This window comes from Talpa europaea (genome assembly GCF_964194135.1).
Source record: "Talpa europaea genome assembly, chromosome: 9".
Taxonomy (NCBI): Eukaryota; Metazoa; Chordata; class Mammalia; order Eulipotyphla; family Talpidae; genus Talpa; species Talpa europaea.
Genome location: NC_140076.1, coordinates 8,804,831 through 8,823,481, shown reverse-complemented (window position 1 = coordinate 8,823,481; position 18,651 = coordinate 8,804,831). Strand labels below are relative to the sequence as shown.

The window sequence follows — 18,651 nt, the reverse complement described above, 5'->3', positions numbered from 1 at the left end:
GGCATATTTAGTGGGGAGATTCTCGATTCTGCCTCCTACCCAAGGAGCTGGTGAAACTGCATACTCCCAGATCCTGCCTCTAGTCTGATGCAGCAGGTTTAGGGGAGCAGTCTGCCATCCTGATACTTTATAAGCACCCCCAAAGCATTCTGACGCATGTTGAGAAATGCCAGGCATTTTTCTTCCTTTCTCAAAGAGCACAGATTTTAAAGGCAGGGCCGGTTGGCTGCCCCCTCAGCCACATTGGACTGGGTGATGTCACTTTGATGGCGCCTGCCTCACTTTTGCCTCTCGAAAATGGTGGTTGTGAGGCCTTGGCGGACAATGTGAGCTGAGCCCTGGTGTGGAACTTGGGGATTTTCATTTTGGGTGTTGCTGGTATCGTTACTAGATGCCAAAGCCTCTGGATGGTGAGGCTGAAAGCCCTTCCAGCCAGAGGAGCTTAGGATGTCAAAGGAAAGAGGTTCTCTTGTCAGCTGGGGAAACTGAGGCCAGCAAAGGCTCTGGGCAGGGGAGACTTGGGTCCAGCCTCCACCATGGTTATACGGCGCAGGGGCTCATGTCCCCTCCCTCGGAACCTTGGTTTCCCCACCGTAGAAAAGGTGGCTAATCACTGACCCTGGCAGAGATAATGGCGGAACACGCCCTGCCCCTCGAGCTCAAAAGGTGCTGAATAGAGGTTTCCTCCTTTCTCCTCGGTGACACTGACAGTCTGACTAGGGTGGGGGCCCGTACCTGCTCCCCAGAGCCTCCAGCTAGTACACTTCACCAATTCAGGGATCTCTAGACTCTAGGACAGATGCTCTTATCTCCCAAGTTTCTAGGAAGGAGAGTGGCTGGGCTGTGGCTCCAATAACAGCTTCACTAAAAGGCTGTGTAATGGCCTGGTGGTGACTCTGCTCTGGGTAAGAGTTAAAGCTCTTGCCTCTGACCATCTCCCCAGCTGTTTGTAGGTACAGTTGGAGAATGAATGCAGAAAGCGGGAGCTCCCTCTGGGTTCTGGTCCACTTTTCTGTGCAGAACCAGCCTCCCCTTTGAAGTAGACCCATACCTTTACTTCCCCAGTTAATGCCAGCATTTAGAAACAGATCTATGGTTTGTTCAGACTAAAGTGTTAATGACTGATGGGAGGCAACTTCTCGCCTCTTAGTCAACAATAAAAGCTAAGATAAAAAAGTGAGCATCGGGCCTCCCTGGTGGCATAGCGGTTGAGTGCTGGGCTGCAAAGCTGCCTGCGGCCTCTGCAGCCCCGGTTCGATCCCTGACCACCGGTGAGGGTCCCACATGGCGCGCAGACCCCTCCTGCCACGCCCGCTGCTCCCCTCAGCAGTGTCCTCCGTCTGTCTGCCTGTTCTGTTCCCCACTCTGGCTCTGGTGAATTCTCTCACCCTTCCGTGCTTCTGACTGTACCCAGTGCTTGTATAAATAAATAAATAAATCTTTAAAAAAAAAAAAGTGAGCATCACAGATGCGATCTGAAGCAGCAGCAAATACATCGGGTGAGAAGGGTGATGTTTTTAGGCCCCTGAACTCAGAATGCTGAGACTGGGTAACTTTGTAACTTTAGAGGCAGGAACCCGACCCACAGTGTCCTGTTTCTCTAGGAACCAGTCCTGCTGGGAATTTTCCACCTCTGCCAATAGGCCCCAACTCGCCCCTCCCCTGAGAGATGAGGGAGATAGGCCGGAGAAGGGAGAAGAGATGAAGAGGTAGGACTCATCCCTCCCCAGATAGCCATCTGAGCAGGGCCGTCAGCCCCAGGACACTGGGCATGTGCCAGCCATCCTGCTGAATCAGACTGCCAGCCTGGGGGCTCTCCCAGCCTGGTGGGAGCTGCCTCTGGCCCCCGGAAGTTGAGCCAAGGAGCTGGTGGCGTGGTGGGTAGAATGGAGACAGGGTCTTCCTTGCTTTCCTCCCTCTTTCCCACAACCCAACAAACAGAAGCTAAGAAGGCAGCCATTTGGAGAAATGTATGTTGACATTTTATTAATCAGGAAAGAGGGGATATCAGGGCCCCCCCAACAGCCCCAGCAGCAATTCCAGAGCGTCCCATCTTAGTCCACTCCAGATGGCTTGCTCTCTCTGCCTGCCCCTCCCCACCCTTCCCTGGGGACCCTCAACCCCAACTGCACCCCCTTGACTCCTGAAGAGCTGCTTTCTCCTCTTGGGTCAGTCAGGGGCTGGCAGATGGGGTCCCACAGAGCCTGCTGGAAGGGGGGATCCAGGTGCCCTCTCCCACACATATACTTTAAATAAGAACAGTTCAGGATGCTTGCTTCTGCGTGTTCGGCTTCCAGGCAAGCCTCGGATGGCTAAGTGCTCCGCGGTTAAGCACCTAAGAGCAGCAGCAGGTCTCACCCTAGCTACTCAAAACCCCGAAGGTGGATCCCGGGGCTGAAGAGCCCCTGAGACGGCCCCACAGGCTGTGGGAAGGAGGGCCAGCTGGCTCCTTCCTGCCCATACCTCTCTGGGTCAGGGACTACCTCTGTCCCTGCCAGGCCAAGCCCGCCTGCCTGTGCCTGGCCCCGTGACCTCACCGGGCCAGGCTGTTAACCCCCACGGCAGCCCTGTCTTTCCTTCTATGGGAGGGACACAGCCTGCCTGGAGGGTTTACTCACAGGCGAAACCCAAGCTACCTGCAGGGTCTCTAGGTGGCTGGGAGAGGCCTGGCGAGCCTTCCCTCCCACTGCCTGCAGAAGGAAGGGGGGTAATTAAAGACTATTAAAGGAAATTAAGCCCCACCTTCAGAGATAACCTAATGCCCCCCACCCTCTCCTAACATCTGGGTCCCTACCCCCATGACATCTGGAACAGCCAGCCCCTTCACAGCCAGAGCCCGACCTCCAAAGCCCCCGCTCGAGGACCTAGAAGCGGGATGGGGTTTTTCCCGGGGCTCAGCGTCCCCTGCTGCCCTGGCCTCCCGCTCCCGGCCGCCTTTGCGTGTCCTCCGCGGCCTCACTTTGGCTTCTCAGCAGTTTATCAGCCGGAAGCAGCCAGCACTTGTAATTAAAGGCTTTCCAAACAGCTAACGAGCATCCTTCTGGGGACCGAGTCGGGTATTAAAGGGTTTCTGTTGCGTTTTCTTTTAAAAACAGGCCCTCGGAAGCTGGGTTTTCCTGTCCTATTTACCTATGTAAAGTAAATATGGCTGAGGTCACAGCCTGGGGGTCCCCTGGGGGAGAAGACAGCTGGCCCAGGAAAGAGGGTTACTCACCCCCTTCCTCATCTTACAAGAGCCACAGGTACCCCACCCCCAGGCCTCTCACTGGAGGCCCAGCTTCTGAGCCTATTCTTGGTGCAACCCAAAGGGAATGTTAGGTGGGCGGGGGTGGGGGGGACAGCTAGAAGTGGGTGCCTGCCAAGGCCACCCACAGCCACCCTCAAACGTGCTAAGGCTGCTGATGTTTTCAAAACCCCTGGGAGTTGTGGACTGCAAAGAGGAAAGGGAAGGAGACTTTCTCTCGGGCCGGGCAGGCTGCTCCCGAGGCAAGGATGTATGGTGGCCATTCCTGCGTCCCGGTGCCAACCGTGGCCAGCACATTGGCAGGCACCCAGGGAGGAGGTGCCCATCACTTGCCCAAGAGGAAGGAGGCCAGGTGGAGACTCCGTGCCTTCACCCTGCTGGGCTTCCCTGGAGGTGGGCAGGGAGGATGGCAGGTGGGGAGCAGGCTCAAGGCACCATGTGCCACCACTTGAAGGGGAAGGGCTTCCGGCGCACGTTGGTGCCGCAGTGGATCTCCCCGAGCAGCTGGTGGTAGGACAAGTAGTCATCGATGAAGGTGCAGTGGAGGCCCAGCGGCTCCAGCAGGGATCGCACCTTCTCCTCCAGGCAGCAGCGGCCGTTGATGATGGGTCCGAAGGGCTTGGGGATGCCCAGGTGCTTGCCCAGCACCACCATGTTGACCTGCAAAAGACAGAAGGCGAGAGGGAGGCCCGGCTGCACATGGGGGATCCTCTGGGGGGCTGACAGTGCCAGGGCCTGCTCATCCTTGTCAGCCTCCCTGGGCCGCCAGGGCTGGGGCTCCCTCAAGAACTAAGGTCTCAGGAAACAGAGAAGAAATAGGTCCGGTGGACCTCCCTGGTGGTGCAAGGGGTTAGGACGCAACCGATGAAGCTGTCCACAGCCTCTGCAACACAAGTTCGATCTCCCGCCAGGGAGCTACCCACATGGCGCAGCAGACCTCTCCTGACTTGCCCGCTGCTCCCCTCAGCAGTGTATTTCAGTTGGTCTTCCTATTCTGTTCCCCACTCTGTCTCTGGTGAATCGTCTCACCACCACCCCCACCTCTGGCCTGTACCCCAGTTCTTGTGTGCAAAAATAAATAAATCTTAAAAAAAAAAAAAAAAAGAAATAGGTCCATGGTTGGAAGAAAGGAGGCGTCCCAGGTAGGGCTTCTTCAGAAAATTGTCCCAACAACTCCGTTAGAACCAGATCTTCCACCATCTGCGAGAAGCGTGTACAACGCACCTACACATGTACAAGGTCGATATTGTGAAGGCCTGATGGGGTGCGCTTGTGCAGTGTGCAGCGTGCTCAACTGTGCCTGGAAGCCAGGATCACTGCTACCATTTAGTGAGCATCTTTTAAGTGCCAGATAGATCATCACTATAACCCCACAGCCTCCTCGGAGCCTGTGACTTGGACAGCTTAAGTAACACACTCAAGGCCACGCAGTCAGAAAACAGGGAGACGAAAATTTGACTTTGGTCTGACTCATGCTGAGAACTTCGTAGATGGGGGTGCTGCTGGGAGCCCTTGGGGACACATGAGTCTATCTCTCGTGGCACCTCTGCTTCCCTGGGCAGGGGATCTTTCCAGGGGGCCCTAACACTGAGGAAGGGAAGTCTCGCCAAGGCAGGATGTGGAGTTTTCTTAGAGGAAACCTCAGCCCCAGACTGACAGTCAGGACTTTGTGCTTGGTGTGGCCTCCAATCAGCTCCAGGCTTGTGCCCCATCTTGGCTTGTCCAATGACAGGGATTTGAGTGAAAGGTCCCAGGAGGGTCTCCCATCCTGGCAGCCCCCCTCACAGCTGCTAACACGCTGACATCCTTTCCCAAGAGGTTAATGGGCACTTCAACCAGAACCGCTCTGATAGCATCGCTGGGCCCACCCCCGGGGCCCCTCTGGTGAGATCACATCTGTTCATCTGCGTGTCAGCTCCCTGAGCTAATGACAGCCACCACCTACCCCACCTACCCGACTCAGGGGCCCCACAGGGGAGCAGCCAGCAGGGTACCAGGGTGGGGAACAGAGCAGCCACTGAGGCCCAGAAAAGGAAGCCCAAAAGATTTGGAACCCAACCATATTTCCTTCCCCCATTTTGGAGAAAAAAACCTGAGTGGTGGGGGTGGCCCTGCGCACCCTAGGGTGTCTATCAGCACCCCTGACATCTGCACACTAGATGCCAGTAACACTCTCGCTATGGCAAAGATGCCTTGGGACAAAATCACCCTGACTGAGAACCTCTGATGGGGGAGTTTCAGATCCGCACAAAGAGCAAACACAGGCCAGGCTGCCCAGCTCTGTGCCAGGGAACCCGCCAGGTCCCCAGGTCCCCGCCAGAACCCGCAGGCCCCAGGGCCAGGAGATGGCCCGACCTCCCCCTGCAGCGCTCACCATGTCTGGGAAGAAGGCTTCCGCATAGGAGTCGCTCAGGGAGAAGAGCTGCGGGATGTCGATGATGTCCTGCTCCGTCAGGCCCAGCTCCCGCTTCAGCACCTCCCGGTTCCGGTCGATGCATTTCTGGGACAGAGGAGAGGCAGCAGGCACCCAGGGAGCCAGGAAGGAGCCAGCACTCTCTGGGCACCCACTGAGTGCCCCGTAGCTAATGCCTCTGATCCTCACTAAAGCTTTGTGTTTCGCTGTCCCGGATGGGGAAACTGAGGCTCCGGTGACTAGCCCAAGGGCACAGAGCTAGGCAGCAGCAGAGCCGGGGTTTGAACCCAGGCAGTTTGCGGTTCCCAAAGTGCTGTCGCTGCACCTCACTGTCCCAGCCACAGCGGCTTACGGTCCTGCCCACCTCAGCACTTTGGGGAACTGTTGGCACTGCTAGAGAGAAGCAAGGGGCGCCTCCCCACCAGGCAGGGACTCCCAGGCTCGTGGGTAACACCTGTCCTGCCCCTTCCTAAGCCCTCCGTCTGTCACTCAGACTCCTTGACTCCCACCCACCCAGCCCTCACTCCCACCGGACCCCATTTCTGCAGCACAACTCTCTCATCTCACCAGACTTCTCAGGCGAGAACTCAGCTCTGTGCCCATGCCAACCATCACTTCCCCAGAGCAGGGCCAGGTCTCCCTTATCTTCCCGGGAGCTCCCTGAGGGCATGGCGGTGTCTCCTCCAGCAGACTGTGTGTCTCTCCCACCGACAGGTCTCAGCAGCCCTCAGGACTGGCAGAGGCCCAGAGCCCCTCGCCCCACCCCAGCAGCTCCTGGGGTGCTTCTCTGTGGAGGTAGGAGACCCCCAAGAGCAGACAGCAGGCCTGCCCCTCACCCATGCATGGTGGCTGTCCACCCCTCACCTGTGCATGGAGACTGTCCTCCCTCACCTGAGCAGGAGAATGTCCTCCCCTTACCTGTGCAGGGGAATGTCCGCCCCTCACCTGTGCATAGACGCTGTCGCTCTTGAGGTTTCTGTCCGCCAGCATCTCGTTGATGCTTTTCTTCTCCTGGTGCTTTAATCCTGCAAGAGAAAGAAATAGTCGGGTCTCAGGGAGCCCTGCGTGATCCAGACTAGGATTTTCCTCCCGCCCCGGGACCACCTGGGGAAGCTGGGAGGGCGTGTGGGAAGTGGAGACCTTCCTGGCTCCCCACCCTCAGGATTTGGCTGCAAGTAAACCCTGGCGATGGTTCACAGACCCCTTAGGAAGGGGCCCCTGGCTCAGGGCCCCCTAGTTATCGTGCAGTATTGAATGCCTACCATGCCCTGGGCATCCCACTGCATTCATTCCTAGCCTTTAAACAATGCTAGGTGGGGTTAATTTTCACCCCCAATTCAGAGAAGAGAAACTGAGGCACTGAGAGGTTCAGAACACATTCTTGATCCCAGTGCAAGTAGCAAAAGCATAATTTGAGTTTGCGCTATCAATATGGAATCTGTGCCCCATTCCTCGCTGAGGACATCATGTGGGGATGGGGTGACGTGGCCAGGGGACCACCAGGCTGTTGGAGAGTCTGTCAATACACAGAGGAGGGTCCAGAGGGACTTGACAACCCCCCATTCCTCACCCCTCCCACTCTTGGTCCCTCTTCCTGGTGCTGCTGCTGCAGAGGCCTGAGCAACCCACTTCAGTGTGGGCCTGTCTCCTCCTACGAGCAGGCTGGGGAGAAGGGACAGGGCCCGGGCACTGACAGGCATGTGCCCCCTGCTTCCTGTTCCCTTCCTCTCCTGGGGCGTGACCAGGACTGCAGGGGAGGTCACCCTCTCGCACTAGCCTGGGGCCATCCGCTGGCGTCTTGCTGGCCCCATCCCATGCCTGGCCCAGAAAAGGGAGAGCCCCGCGCGCAGGTCCCACACGATGGACTCTGAACCGAGAGGTCACAGAAGACGGGCCTGGGGACACGCAGCCGTGGAAGGCACCGCTGTTGCCTGGGGCCAGCGATGAAGGCAGGTCCCTGGGGAGGAGGCCGTGGGCACTCACCATCAAACTGGGCTGCCTCCCCGTAGCCTTCCTCTTTCTTCTCTTGGAACAGTTTGAGGCAAGCGCTGGGGCTGGCCAGGAGCAGCCGGAAGCCCTGGCACAAGAGAGAGCTATGTATGGCTCAGTGGACAGGTTTCCCCCCACCAGATGCAGAAGACCCTAAACTCAGGAGGACCTGAGTTCAGAGGTCACACAGAGCTAGGGGTCCTCCCTCCCCATCAAACCCACCCACCAGCCACAAAGAGCGGCCTGCAATTCCCCCAGACCTCCAAGCTGGTTCACACTCCAGGCCTTTGCCCTTGATCTTCTCCCTGCCTACAGGTTTGTCCTCATTTTGTTGACTGGGGAGCTCAGCTCCCCCTCCCAGACACTGGTCCCTGAGCGCTGTGCCCTCCCTGGTCACTGCTGTGAGGCGACGCAGCCCAGCGGGTGACACGCTGGTCCAGAACCCACAGTCTGGACTTCAATCTTACCCTACCGCCTATGTGACCTTGGGAGAGCTAACCGACCTTCTGATCCCCAGTTTTCTTACCTGTAAAATGGGGGTAACGACAAGAGCACCCATCTCATGCAGTAGTTGCAGAACCACATGGATTAAAACAAGTGCACATGCAGGTGCTTAGTAAATGTGACCAGATATTATCAGTGTCAACCCTGGGTCTTGGCTAAGGGGGTTGGATCCGAACAAACACCCGGAAGTGTGAGAATAAGTCCATAAGTAGTGAATCAATGACTGTCCTGACCTGAGCTCTGACCTCCTTCAGGAAGCCCCCCTGATTAACACCTCCACTTGCCAAAGGGAACTGAAGATCCTCGTCTTACATCCTGGGACCCTATGAGGTTGACTCATTCCCAAGATGCCCCGGCTCGCAGCCACTGTGGACACAGTGGCTGAGCTGGTTCTGGTTGGCATCGTCCTATCCCGTCCCATCAGACCAGGCAAGTGCAGAGGCGATTCCAGCAGGAGGAGAGGAATGCACCTTCTGGTCGGAGGTGGGCACAAAGCTCAGGAACTCGTCCACATGGCCCACGGAGAGCCAGTCTGAGTAGAGCTCCACGGGTGCCTGCACCTGCTGGGCCTGTAGGAAGTTCCGCACCACCTTGGCCATTCGCCGCCCACCGGACCTGCGGGGAGGAGAGGGCACAGTCACCTCCTGCCTGCGTGCGTGGCTCAGCAATTCCCAGGCATCCCAGCCCTACTGAGGCCTCCTGACAGCTCGCTGCATGGCTCTTCTTTTATCTGCATTGCCCAGCCCCAGCGCCCAGGTGCTCCCCCAAATCAGCATCCACCCTACCACCCCAGAGAGTCTGCCTTCCCCAAGGCCAGGAAGGTCCTGCCAGCCCCTCCCCACCTCCACTTGCCAAAGGGAACTGAAGACCCTCGTCTTACATCCTGGGACCCTGAGAGGTTGACTCATTCCCAAGATGCCCAGCTTCTTGTTCAAAACCTGCCCAGGACCTAGTGAGCCCCTCCCTCCGCCCAGAGTCTCCCAGAGTGGCGCCTGGACCACCTGGGGGGCAGGCTCTGGGGGACAGGGAGGGTGCCAGTTTAAACTGGGCCTTCATGTCCCACCCGTCTCAGCACCTTCCAGGATACAGCCCATCTGGTGTGTGCAGCCCGCCCGTGGACAAGCATCTTGGCTGACGCCTGAGCAAGAGGCCCATGGTCGTATTTGTTCGAATGGACCTCTAGTCCCCTGTGGTTCTGAAATGAGGTCTGAGCATTTTCAAACCACCCTTTATTAGCAGAGGAGGGTGGAGGTGGCCTAGTTTGGAGAAAAAAGCAGGAGCTGGAGTCAGAGGGTGGAGACAGCCCCCTGCATGCAGGGACAAGGGCTCTGCCTTAGGCAAGGGGCGCGTACCCATTTCGCAGGTTAGGCAGCTGAGCCTAGAAAGTTCAAGGGGAAAGACACTTCCTGACTTTCCCTGGCACAGTGACCCGTGCAAACACACAGGTACTATTGATATAGAAATGTTTGTTTCCAGTCTGTTACAAAAAAGGGATCCTATGTCTTGCCTTTGCTTGTCTGGTTTAAGGACATAGGGGTTTCCCCTGTTACCCGAAAGTAGCACATTCCTATTCGGTGTGCTTTGGGAAGTTATTTCTGGGGTCTGGGAATGCTCAGGTTGTTTGCCATATGAACCAGTGATAAAAGCATTCCCAAACCCAAAAACAGCCAACCAAATCATGCCAAGCAGGACGTTCTGCTTTCCCGCACACATCCGGGAAACTCGCATCATGAATAAGTTCTTGGCCCACATGCAATCTGATGGTTCTTCCCCCTCCCCTCCTCTGCCACCACTTGGCCAGTGCCACCTCCTTCACCTACATAACTGCTTGCCCCTGCGCCTGGTCTCTCTGCGGTCTCTGTTTCTCTGTAATCTAGCCCGAGAGAGGATGTCGGATCATGTCCCTCTTAGGTTCACGTCATCTCCCTCACGGCAACCATCAGGTCCCCACGGTGGCTGCAGGGTCACCCCCCCACCACCACGCCCCTCTTGATTTGCTCGGTGCCAGTCAGACAGGCCTCCTGTCCTGCCCGCCTCGGGACCATGGCACCTGCAGTCCTCTCTGCCAGGAACTGTCCCCTCCTCCTGTCTCCGGGGCTCATCCCTCCTCCCTTCGGTTTGACTCAAACGTCACCATCTTTCTCTACGAGGCCCTCACCATGGGAGCAACTCCTCGGCCCCTCATCAGCTTTATTTGACTTGACAGTAGTTGGTACAAGTTTTGCACTTAGCATCTCATGCACTGCCTGATGGCTCAGGAGAATGTACACGTCTCGCTAGAACGGAGGCCCGGGAGGCTGGGATTTCTGTCTGTGCTCACTGGGGATCCCCACCCCCTCGCATGTAATAGATACGCAGTCTATGTGTAACAGGGTGGTCCCCAGGAAAGGGGGAGGTTGCAGGTTTCCTGGGGACCACCCTGTTATACATGGTGAGCGATGCCGGTGCCACGGCCCGTGTGGCCCGACTCTTTCGTAGACAAAGACTGCAGGTGGCCCCAGCCGGCAGCCACCCACGACAACTCTGATTTGGTTTTGGGGGGGGGCGGAAAATATTTTTCATGTATTCTGTTATTTTAACTCCAGTGCTGGAAATTTTTAAAAAATTCTTAAAAAAACAACAGTGAGATGAGGGAGAAGAGTTAGCCCTGGGAGGCCTCAGACCTGGCCCGTGGGGTGCATCAAAGCCACCACCAGGGGGCAGAATTGGTCAAAGATGGTTCTAAGTAGGGAACCAGAGCTTGGACCCAAAGTAGCCGGGTCTGGACCCTGCATTGGTCGAGCATCTGCTGTGTGCCTGCCTGGGGCTCCTCACACCGTGTGCTGCTCAGCCCCCATGATAACCCTAAGGTGATACAGTAGCGCCCCCCTCCTTTTCTGCAGTTTTTCTTGTGATTTCAGTTACCCTCAGTCAATTGTGTTATGAAAAGAATAAGCACAGCAAGATACTGTAAGAGGGACAGAGAAATCACATGCACATAACTCATTACAGTATATTCTTATAATTGTTCTAAATTGTTATTACTATTGTTCATCTCTCAGGGTGCCTATTTCATAAATTCAACTTTAGCATAGGTGTTATGTATAGGAAAAAATATAATGTGTATAGGGTCCGGTGATAGCCATGGTTTCAGGCATCCACTGGGGGTCTTGGATACCTTGGATAACGGGGGTTACTGTATGTGCAAATGACAGGCCCAGATCATAATCTCTGCCTCCCAGACTCTGACTTCATGTCCCACTAGAGCCTTCACGCATTCTGCTCTTACCCAAAGGTCTCCTTGATGTTCCGGAATGTCTCTAGCATAGTCCTGCCTCAGGGCCTTTGCACTCACTGTTTCCACTCCTTGGCACTTTCTCTTCCCACATAGCAATATCTTTAATACCTTCATTTCCTTCAGGGTTTTGTTTAAATGTCAGCTTTTCAAGGAGGATTCCTTCATGTAATAAACCATATGCTTTACTGATTTATTATGTTTGCTTCTTGTCTGTTTCTCCTTGCTAGAATGTAGGTAAGTTGTCTGTTTGGCTCACTGCTGGGGTCAGAAGACAAGACAAGGACTTAAGACAACAGCCTGGGTGTTCAATCCAAGGAGACCTGGATTCTGGCTATAGCACTAACTTTCTGCTTGGTCCTAGGCAGTGATCCTTGAGCCCCAGGGCCACCTTGTTGCCTGTTTTTGACACAATGGCCAATGGGATTGGAACACAGATCACTGGAGACCCCACACCTTCTCATCTGGACTCCTTGTTCTGAGCTTGAAAATTTCCAGAACATTTTTTTTTATCCCCAGCACTAGACCCCACACCCAGCATACAGGACATGTCAAGAAATAGTTATTGGATGGGTAACGAAAGCATGAATGAGTACATCCATTTCACTTTTCTGAACCTTATTTCTTCATCTGTAAAATAGGGATGATAATCATCCCAACCTCACAAGATTTTGTATGAACGAATTAAATGAGGTGCTGGGTAAATCTCTGTGTTCATGGCAGATTGGTGATTGATTACTTTGTCCAGTGAATTCCTACCTGCTTTAAAGCAGACCCACTGCCAGAGGACCAACTCCATAAGCCTACAGTAGGTGGCTAACACTGATCCTTTATCCCCACTAAGGCCAATTAGATAGCTAGGACACAGATTTTTGATAGGGCCATTTTACATATGAGGAAATAGGCATAGAGTATAATAAAATAATCTGTTCATTTAATAATTGTTCACTCATATACCCCCAGGACCTTCAACAGTGCCGGACACATAGTAGGTGTACAATAAATATTTTTAAATGAATTAATCAAGCTTCTACTACATGCCAGGGACTGTGATAAACACTGGCTAGGAGCTGTACCCCAAATCACATGGCCAGGAAGTGGCAGAGCTAGGACTCAAACCCAAGTCCATCTGACTCCAAAGCCTGAGTTCCCTCCCTCCAAGACCGTCCATGAAACACAGACTGACTGCCCAGAGGCCCTGAGACTGTGGCCAATCTGGCCTAGAGAGGTGTCTTGATATGAGTCACCAGCCTCAGCCCAGACATTGGGTCTAAGCAGCCACCTGTGTGCCTGGGGTTGGCGGCAGGAAGCCTCACATCATCTGTTCCAGAAACCGAAGGCCACCAGAGCCTCCCCAGAACAGCCTGGTTGGGCGACCTCCCCAGAACTGCCTGGTTACTCTGGGCCCAAGACCAGAGAGTTAGCCAGGGGGCTGGGGGCAGGCTGGGGGTACCCTGGATTCCATGCCAGCTCCACACATATGGGAAGGTGACTCCAGAGCCTTCGAGGGCTTCACCTTTAGGTGGGAAACAGGGGATCCACCAGGATTCCTGCTGCACACCCCATTCTTCAGCTGCCTGCAGGTGGGGTGGGACCCAGTCAGCAGCATTTAGCAGGTATTGTCACCTGTCTGAGCACAAATTATAAATACCTCGTTTCCTGCCTGGTGACAGCTGTCCAGGGCGGGACCACAGAGTCACCTCTGTCACCCTGCTATCCTGACCAGCCACTCCCCACCTGCAGCCACGTGGTGACCACTGAGTGCTTCCAAATGTAGGACAAAGGCTATCTGGGGGGAGGTCAACAGACCCCCTCTCCTCTCTCTGCATTAGAGCACAGAACCTTCCAGCTCTTTCCATCTTTCCAAAGACACCAGAACTCTGACTTTGCATGTGAGCCCTCCTGAAACACCTATCTCTACCTCTATCTCATCTGAATTAGTATGGACGTGGATGTTATTTAATGTTGGTGACTAACTAAGCTTGTAAAATACCAGGCAGACTAGCAGACTGTGGGTCACTGGATCTTGAGTTCTCCCCTAAGAATCTGTGACCTTCAAACCTAAGATTCTGGAATTAATTGAGCTCTGACTATAGGCCAGGCACTGTGATGGGCATTGATTAGGTGGTGTGCCGCAAATACAGGAGTCCCTGATGCCAGGAGTCCATGCGGGGAGTGAAGACCACGTCTCAGACCAGAGAGCTGTGTTCACCATGGGGGAGCTGGAGTGCGGATGCTGCAGTTGGTCCCCTGGGCCCCCCACCAGCCCCTGGCCTGGCCCTGGCCTCTCACTTGAGCAAGCTGCTGCCGATGAGGATTCGGCCCAGGGGGTACTCTTTGCCGTTGACCGTGACCGGCGGGCTGACGTCCAGGTTGCCAAAGGAGTCGAGGCCGGAGGGGCCAGAGAAAGGGATCTCCCGGGTCACATATCCGAAGTCAGGACCCTAGGAGAGGATCAACAATACACCCCCCCCCCCCAGCAAAGGAGGGGTCAATTAGGGCAGGAAGTTGGGATAGGGAACAGGGGGCGACCCTGGAGCCTCCCACTTCCTGAAGAACAACCTCTAACCATTTTGCACAAACCCCCCCTCTTGCTCCCCAAGTGTGATGCAATTAAAGCCAGAGGCAACTGGACGCTAACTAGAAAGTTCCCCCATGTCTGGAAATTGGGTGGCACACTTTTAAAGAACCCACAGGTCCAAGAAGAATTTAAAGTGCAAATTAGACAATATTTGGAAGTGAGAGGTAGGAAAACACAGCACATTAAAGCTTGCGGGCGCTGTGAAGCTGTGCTCGGGGGAAATGCTGTTCCTCTTCCTCTAACACGTAGGTTAGAAAGGAAAAGGGCTGGAAAGCTTCGCTTCCCGTTTCCAGCTAGGACAGAAGGGCAAATGAAACCCAAATGAAGCAGAAGGAAGGAAATGATAAAGATGAGAGAGAAATTGGCACAAAATGTCCTCGCAAAGTCCACTCACCCACAGGGCACATTGCCACCTCCGTGGGGACTGGCCCCGACCCCTCCCGGGTGGTGCGTGTCCCTGCTCTAAGTGTCCTGGACTTCCCCAGCCCTGCCCCCACCAGGCCCTGGTGCTGTCCGGCACGACCATGTGGAGCGGAGAAGCAGGCAGAGGCCGTGAGCTTCGGGCTCTGGGCCACCTCGAAGGGCCGTTTGACCTAACGGTCCAGCACAGGCTGTGGAGGGCACCCCGTGGTTTTCCATCATGGTGCCAACTCAATAGCTGTGTGACCTCGGGAGGTTGCTTAACCTCTGCAAGCTCAGTAAAGAGGAGAAAGAATAGCAATTGCACTTATCCACAGAAGAGTTGTGTAGATTAAATGGGTAACCATGCGATGCAGGGGGGAGGGGGCATGGGGTCCACACAAGGTTTCTGGGGCCGTTGTGGTTGCCATTCTGGGCATGGCAGGTGGCACAGTGCCTGGCACACAGTAGGTGTTCAGAAAACATTTGTTACCTGGAGAGAGGCCCAGCCTATAAAAGCGATAGCCCTGAGGCTTCACAAAGGATACATTGACCCCAAAAGGCAATTTGGTCTCCCCTAGACAGACCCTTCTGGTGACTCCCTTTGGAGGGAGAAGAACCTGCCCACCCAGAACAGGGGCAATTTGCATATTATTTGCATATTACGCATTCTGCCTCAAACTCCCACTGACTCTCCATTTTCCAGAGCCCACCCCTGTGTCCTGACGGCCCCCCTCAAAGGACCAGGCAGGACTGGGAAGAGGAACCGCCCTCTGCTCCTTGTCACATACCAGGATCCTCTTATAGGGGAAATCCCTCAAGCCTCTGTTTCGGGGGGAGTCGAAGACCACTGGGAAGGATTTGTGAGGCGCCTCGATGTAACCAAACTCCATCTCGTCCTGGGAAGAGGAGAGGAAAAGACCCCAGTGGCCTCCTCAATGTGGTTTTCAGGATGGGGTGATCACCCCAGGCCTGGGGCAGGACGCTCCAGCAGATCTAACCCAAGGCCTGGGGACGAGGGTCAGGTTCAGGGGTTCAAGGGAAGCCTCCTGGGACCCCAGGTGGGAAGACTCTGGGACCAGAGTAGATGGAGGGAGGCAGGAGAGCCCGGACAATACCGGCAGCAGGGAGGCTTTCCCCTAAGCCACATGCCCCCCACCTTGCATCCTGGCACACAGGCCAGCCTGCTTCTCTAAGGAGACCAAGGCCAGTTAGAAACCAAAGCGGGCAATTGGCACCACCAGGGGAGAGAGGAATAGGGAGCAAACAGGGGAGAGGATCCCAAAGGCCTACGGTGGGTGGTTAGGGGGGCTTCAGTAGTGGGCACGTGTGGCGACACGCATCGAAAGAGGTGTGAACCTGTACCCCCTGGTTATATACAGTGTTGTTAGCCAACATGACCTCACAAAATAATAATGATACAGTTCTTAAAATGCCAGGGCAGGCCCTTTTTCCCCAAAACCAGGGTGACAGGGGAGGCTCAGGGCCCAGGCCCCCTGCTCTGCACCCACCTGGATCCAGCGGTCGTTTCGATTTTCAACCCAAGGACAGACGATCAGCTTGCAATTGGCCTTCAGCACCAGGCCAGACAAGTCTTGCAGAAATTTCTCATTTGGACCGTGGGGGTCAACCACGCTGCAAAAGACAGGGACAGGGTGCATAACAAACAGGATCGACTCTGCCTTGACCTCAGGGTCAGGAGGCCAAGGACAGGTGGGCTGGCCTTGACCCGGCCTGTGCTAGGACCTGTGTGGTGCCCCGATACAGGGTTTGAACACAATCCCTGTGCTGGAGAGACACCTGGTGGGGGGGTGGGGGCGGGGAGTAATATCTCCAGACCACAACAGGGTAGGGGCCAGCTGAGCAGCAAGCCTGGGGTGCTGGCTCCCAGGGGCAGGGCCCTGAAACCGGCAGGTGCGGCCAGGAGAAGGTGACCAGGAACTGCATCTCACTGGTTAAGGTTGGCGAGGGGGGGGGGGGGGGGGGAGACAGGCAGCCCCATCTGCTCCTGTTCCACAGAATTGGCTTAAACAAAGGAGTCAGGGTGGAGTTGGTGAGCAAATGGAGGAAAGAACTTCCCTCCTGAACACCTGCACGCACCTGGACCCAGGTAAGCAGAGCAAACCTGTTTGGACACATCCTTCTTGGTCTTTTGACTTACATTCTAAATCAGTGGTGACTTCTCCACTGGTCCGCCTCTGACAGCAGGAGCCTGGACTGGCCTGCCAGCGAGGCTCACCGCCATCAAGGGGCCCGGTTAGGATTCTGAGCGATGGCAGAAGGGCCCGGGCCGCGGTTGCCCCCGGGCTCCCGGCAGATCTCAGAGACCGGGTTCTCATGTTCTCTGCGGCACACCCATGTGGGAGCAAGCAAGGTCTCCCACACCGCCAGCCGGCTAAGCAGGGCTGCCTTGGCTACAGCTGAGATAATCTCTCCTCTGCCAGCAGGCTCGGGGCAGGGGCACCGGAGTGTGAACCAGTGACCTCCAGTCTTGGTGGCTCAGGCAGGATGGGGCTGACTGCCAGGCCAGCCTGCTGCTGCGTGTGCCCAGCCCATGCCCTCAGAGAAGTGTCTGGTCCCAGCGAGGCCTGACCCAGCTACAGCACCCTGCTCCTCTCTCTGCGAGTCCAGACAAGGGGAGAGTGCAGGGGTGAGGCCTTACCTGCACACGTATAACTCCAGGGGGGGCCGGGTGTTGGGGGTCATGATCCAGGGGGCCATGCGGAAGGCCACGGTGTCTGTGAAGAGGGGCACTTCGGGCAGGGTCTGGGGGGTGGGAATGAGGACTCAGTGGGCCCTGCAGTGTACCCCATCAGGCCTCCAGATCCCACAGCCAGGTGCCTGCCCAGCTCAGAGCCTCCGAACTGGTCCCCCCAAACTTCAGACCCTCTCTAACCCTCAAGGCCGCACATACCTCCGTGTCCACCAGGCTGGCGCTGAGGGAGACCAGGCCCGAGAAATCAGTGTCAGGGAAGGCGAGTCCCTCCACGTAGAAGTCAATCTTCTGCTCCCCCGGCTGCCGCTCCACCTTGTAGGACAGGTGCTGAGGGCCCAGCACCTGCTTGTAGTCTGAGAGGGAGTTCCCACCTGTGGAACCAGAGTCAGGGGCCAGTGCTGGGAAGGGCAGCGGGGCGTGAGGACAGAGGAATCCAGGGGCAGGACCCTGGTCGTGATTTAGAGCCACTCGGCTCCTCTAGGTCTGCCACTTGAGAGCTGTGTGGCCTTGGGTCAGTCGCTCTGCCTCTCGGAGCCTCAGTTCCTCATCCATAAAGCGAGGTAACGTTATGTATCTCATGAGGTCTGAGTAAGCTTTAAAGTAAGGAGATCAAAGCATCTGGCACAAGTGTGAAAAAAACCCGCAAATGCCATAAACGGAGAAGGAAATTGCAGCACATCCACTGGAGGGGCTAGCGTCCACTCATAGGAAATGTCCTAAATAGAGAAATCCATGGAGAAAGCAGAGTGGCTGCCAGGGCCTGGAGGGATGTGGGGGGTAGGGGGGAAGGCAGGCGAATGGCTGCTAATGAGATTTACCCAGGGTGGTGAAAATGTCTTGGAATTTGGAATAGTTCTCACCACACTGAGAATGTACCCTATGCCACCGAATGTTTTACTTTAAGATGGTTCATTTTCTATTATGTGAGCCTCATCTTCATTTTTTTTAAGATTTTAAAAATTTATTTATGCATACAAGAACTGGGGTACAGGCCAGAGGGGCAGGGCGGGGGGGTGAGAGGATTCACCAGAGACAGAGTGGGGAGCAGAACAGGCCGACTGACTGAAATACACTGCTGAGGGGAGCAGCGGGCGAGACAGGAGAGGTCTGCTGTGCCATGTGGGTAGCTCCCTGGCCATAGGTGTGGGACTTAACCCCTAGGCCCCCAAGGAGGCCCCTCATCTTAATTTTTTATAAAAGCGTCAGGGTTGTCTGGGAGATGTCACCCCGACAGGTTCTCGATCACACAGGCAAGGTTATCAGTTCACTTCTGGATGTCCTGACATCACAGAAAGAGCCGTCAGCCGCGCGTCTGCCTAAACCTCGCCTCCAGGGCGAGCAAAGGAACATTCTGGTCCTGCCAGGCTCTTGGAGTCAGAACAGCAAGTCCCGGGTCATTAGGAAGAGAAGAGGGTGAAAAGGTAGCAGGAAGGAGTAAGTGAGGCTTCTTGCAATTTATGAAAATGAGTAAAGGCGCCTCGGGGTGAAGGATTAGGACATGATTTGAAGCCACAGGCTTTGATATAAAATC

At 55.5% G+C, this 18,651-nt stretch overlaps 1 protein-coding gene across 1 annotated transcript in view; it reads right to left on the bottom strand.

The window, feature by feature from the left end:
• Nucleotides 1-3,670: 3,670 nt before the first annotated feature.
• The window catches only part of PADI1 (peptidyl arginine deiminase 1), a gene marked incomplete at both ends in the record, with an annotated part of 32,717 nt that continues 17,736 nt past the window's right edge, over nt 3,671-18,651 (bottom strand). The window contains 10 exons of the mRNA XM_084243127.1: nt 3,671-3,904; nt 5,619-5,744; nt 6,603-6,682; nt 7,641-7,734; nt 8,621-8,765; nt 13,717-13,868; nt 15,196-15,303; nt 15,916-16,039; nt 17,067-17,170; nt 17,319-17,491. Of these exons, the coding sequence (XP_084099253.1) occupies nt 3,671-3,904; nt 5,619-5,744; nt 6,603-6,682; nt 7,641-7,734; nt 8,621-8,765; nt 13,717-13,868; nt 15,196-15,303; nt 15,916-16,039; nt 17,067-17,170; nt 17,319-17,491 (1,340 nt within the window). The remainder of the gene's footprint in view (nt 3,905-5,618; nt 5,745-6,602; nt 6,683-7,640; nt 7,735-8,620; nt 8,766-13,716; nt 13,869-15,195; nt 15,304-15,915; nt 16,040-17,066; nt 17,171-17,318; nt 17,492-18,651) is intronic.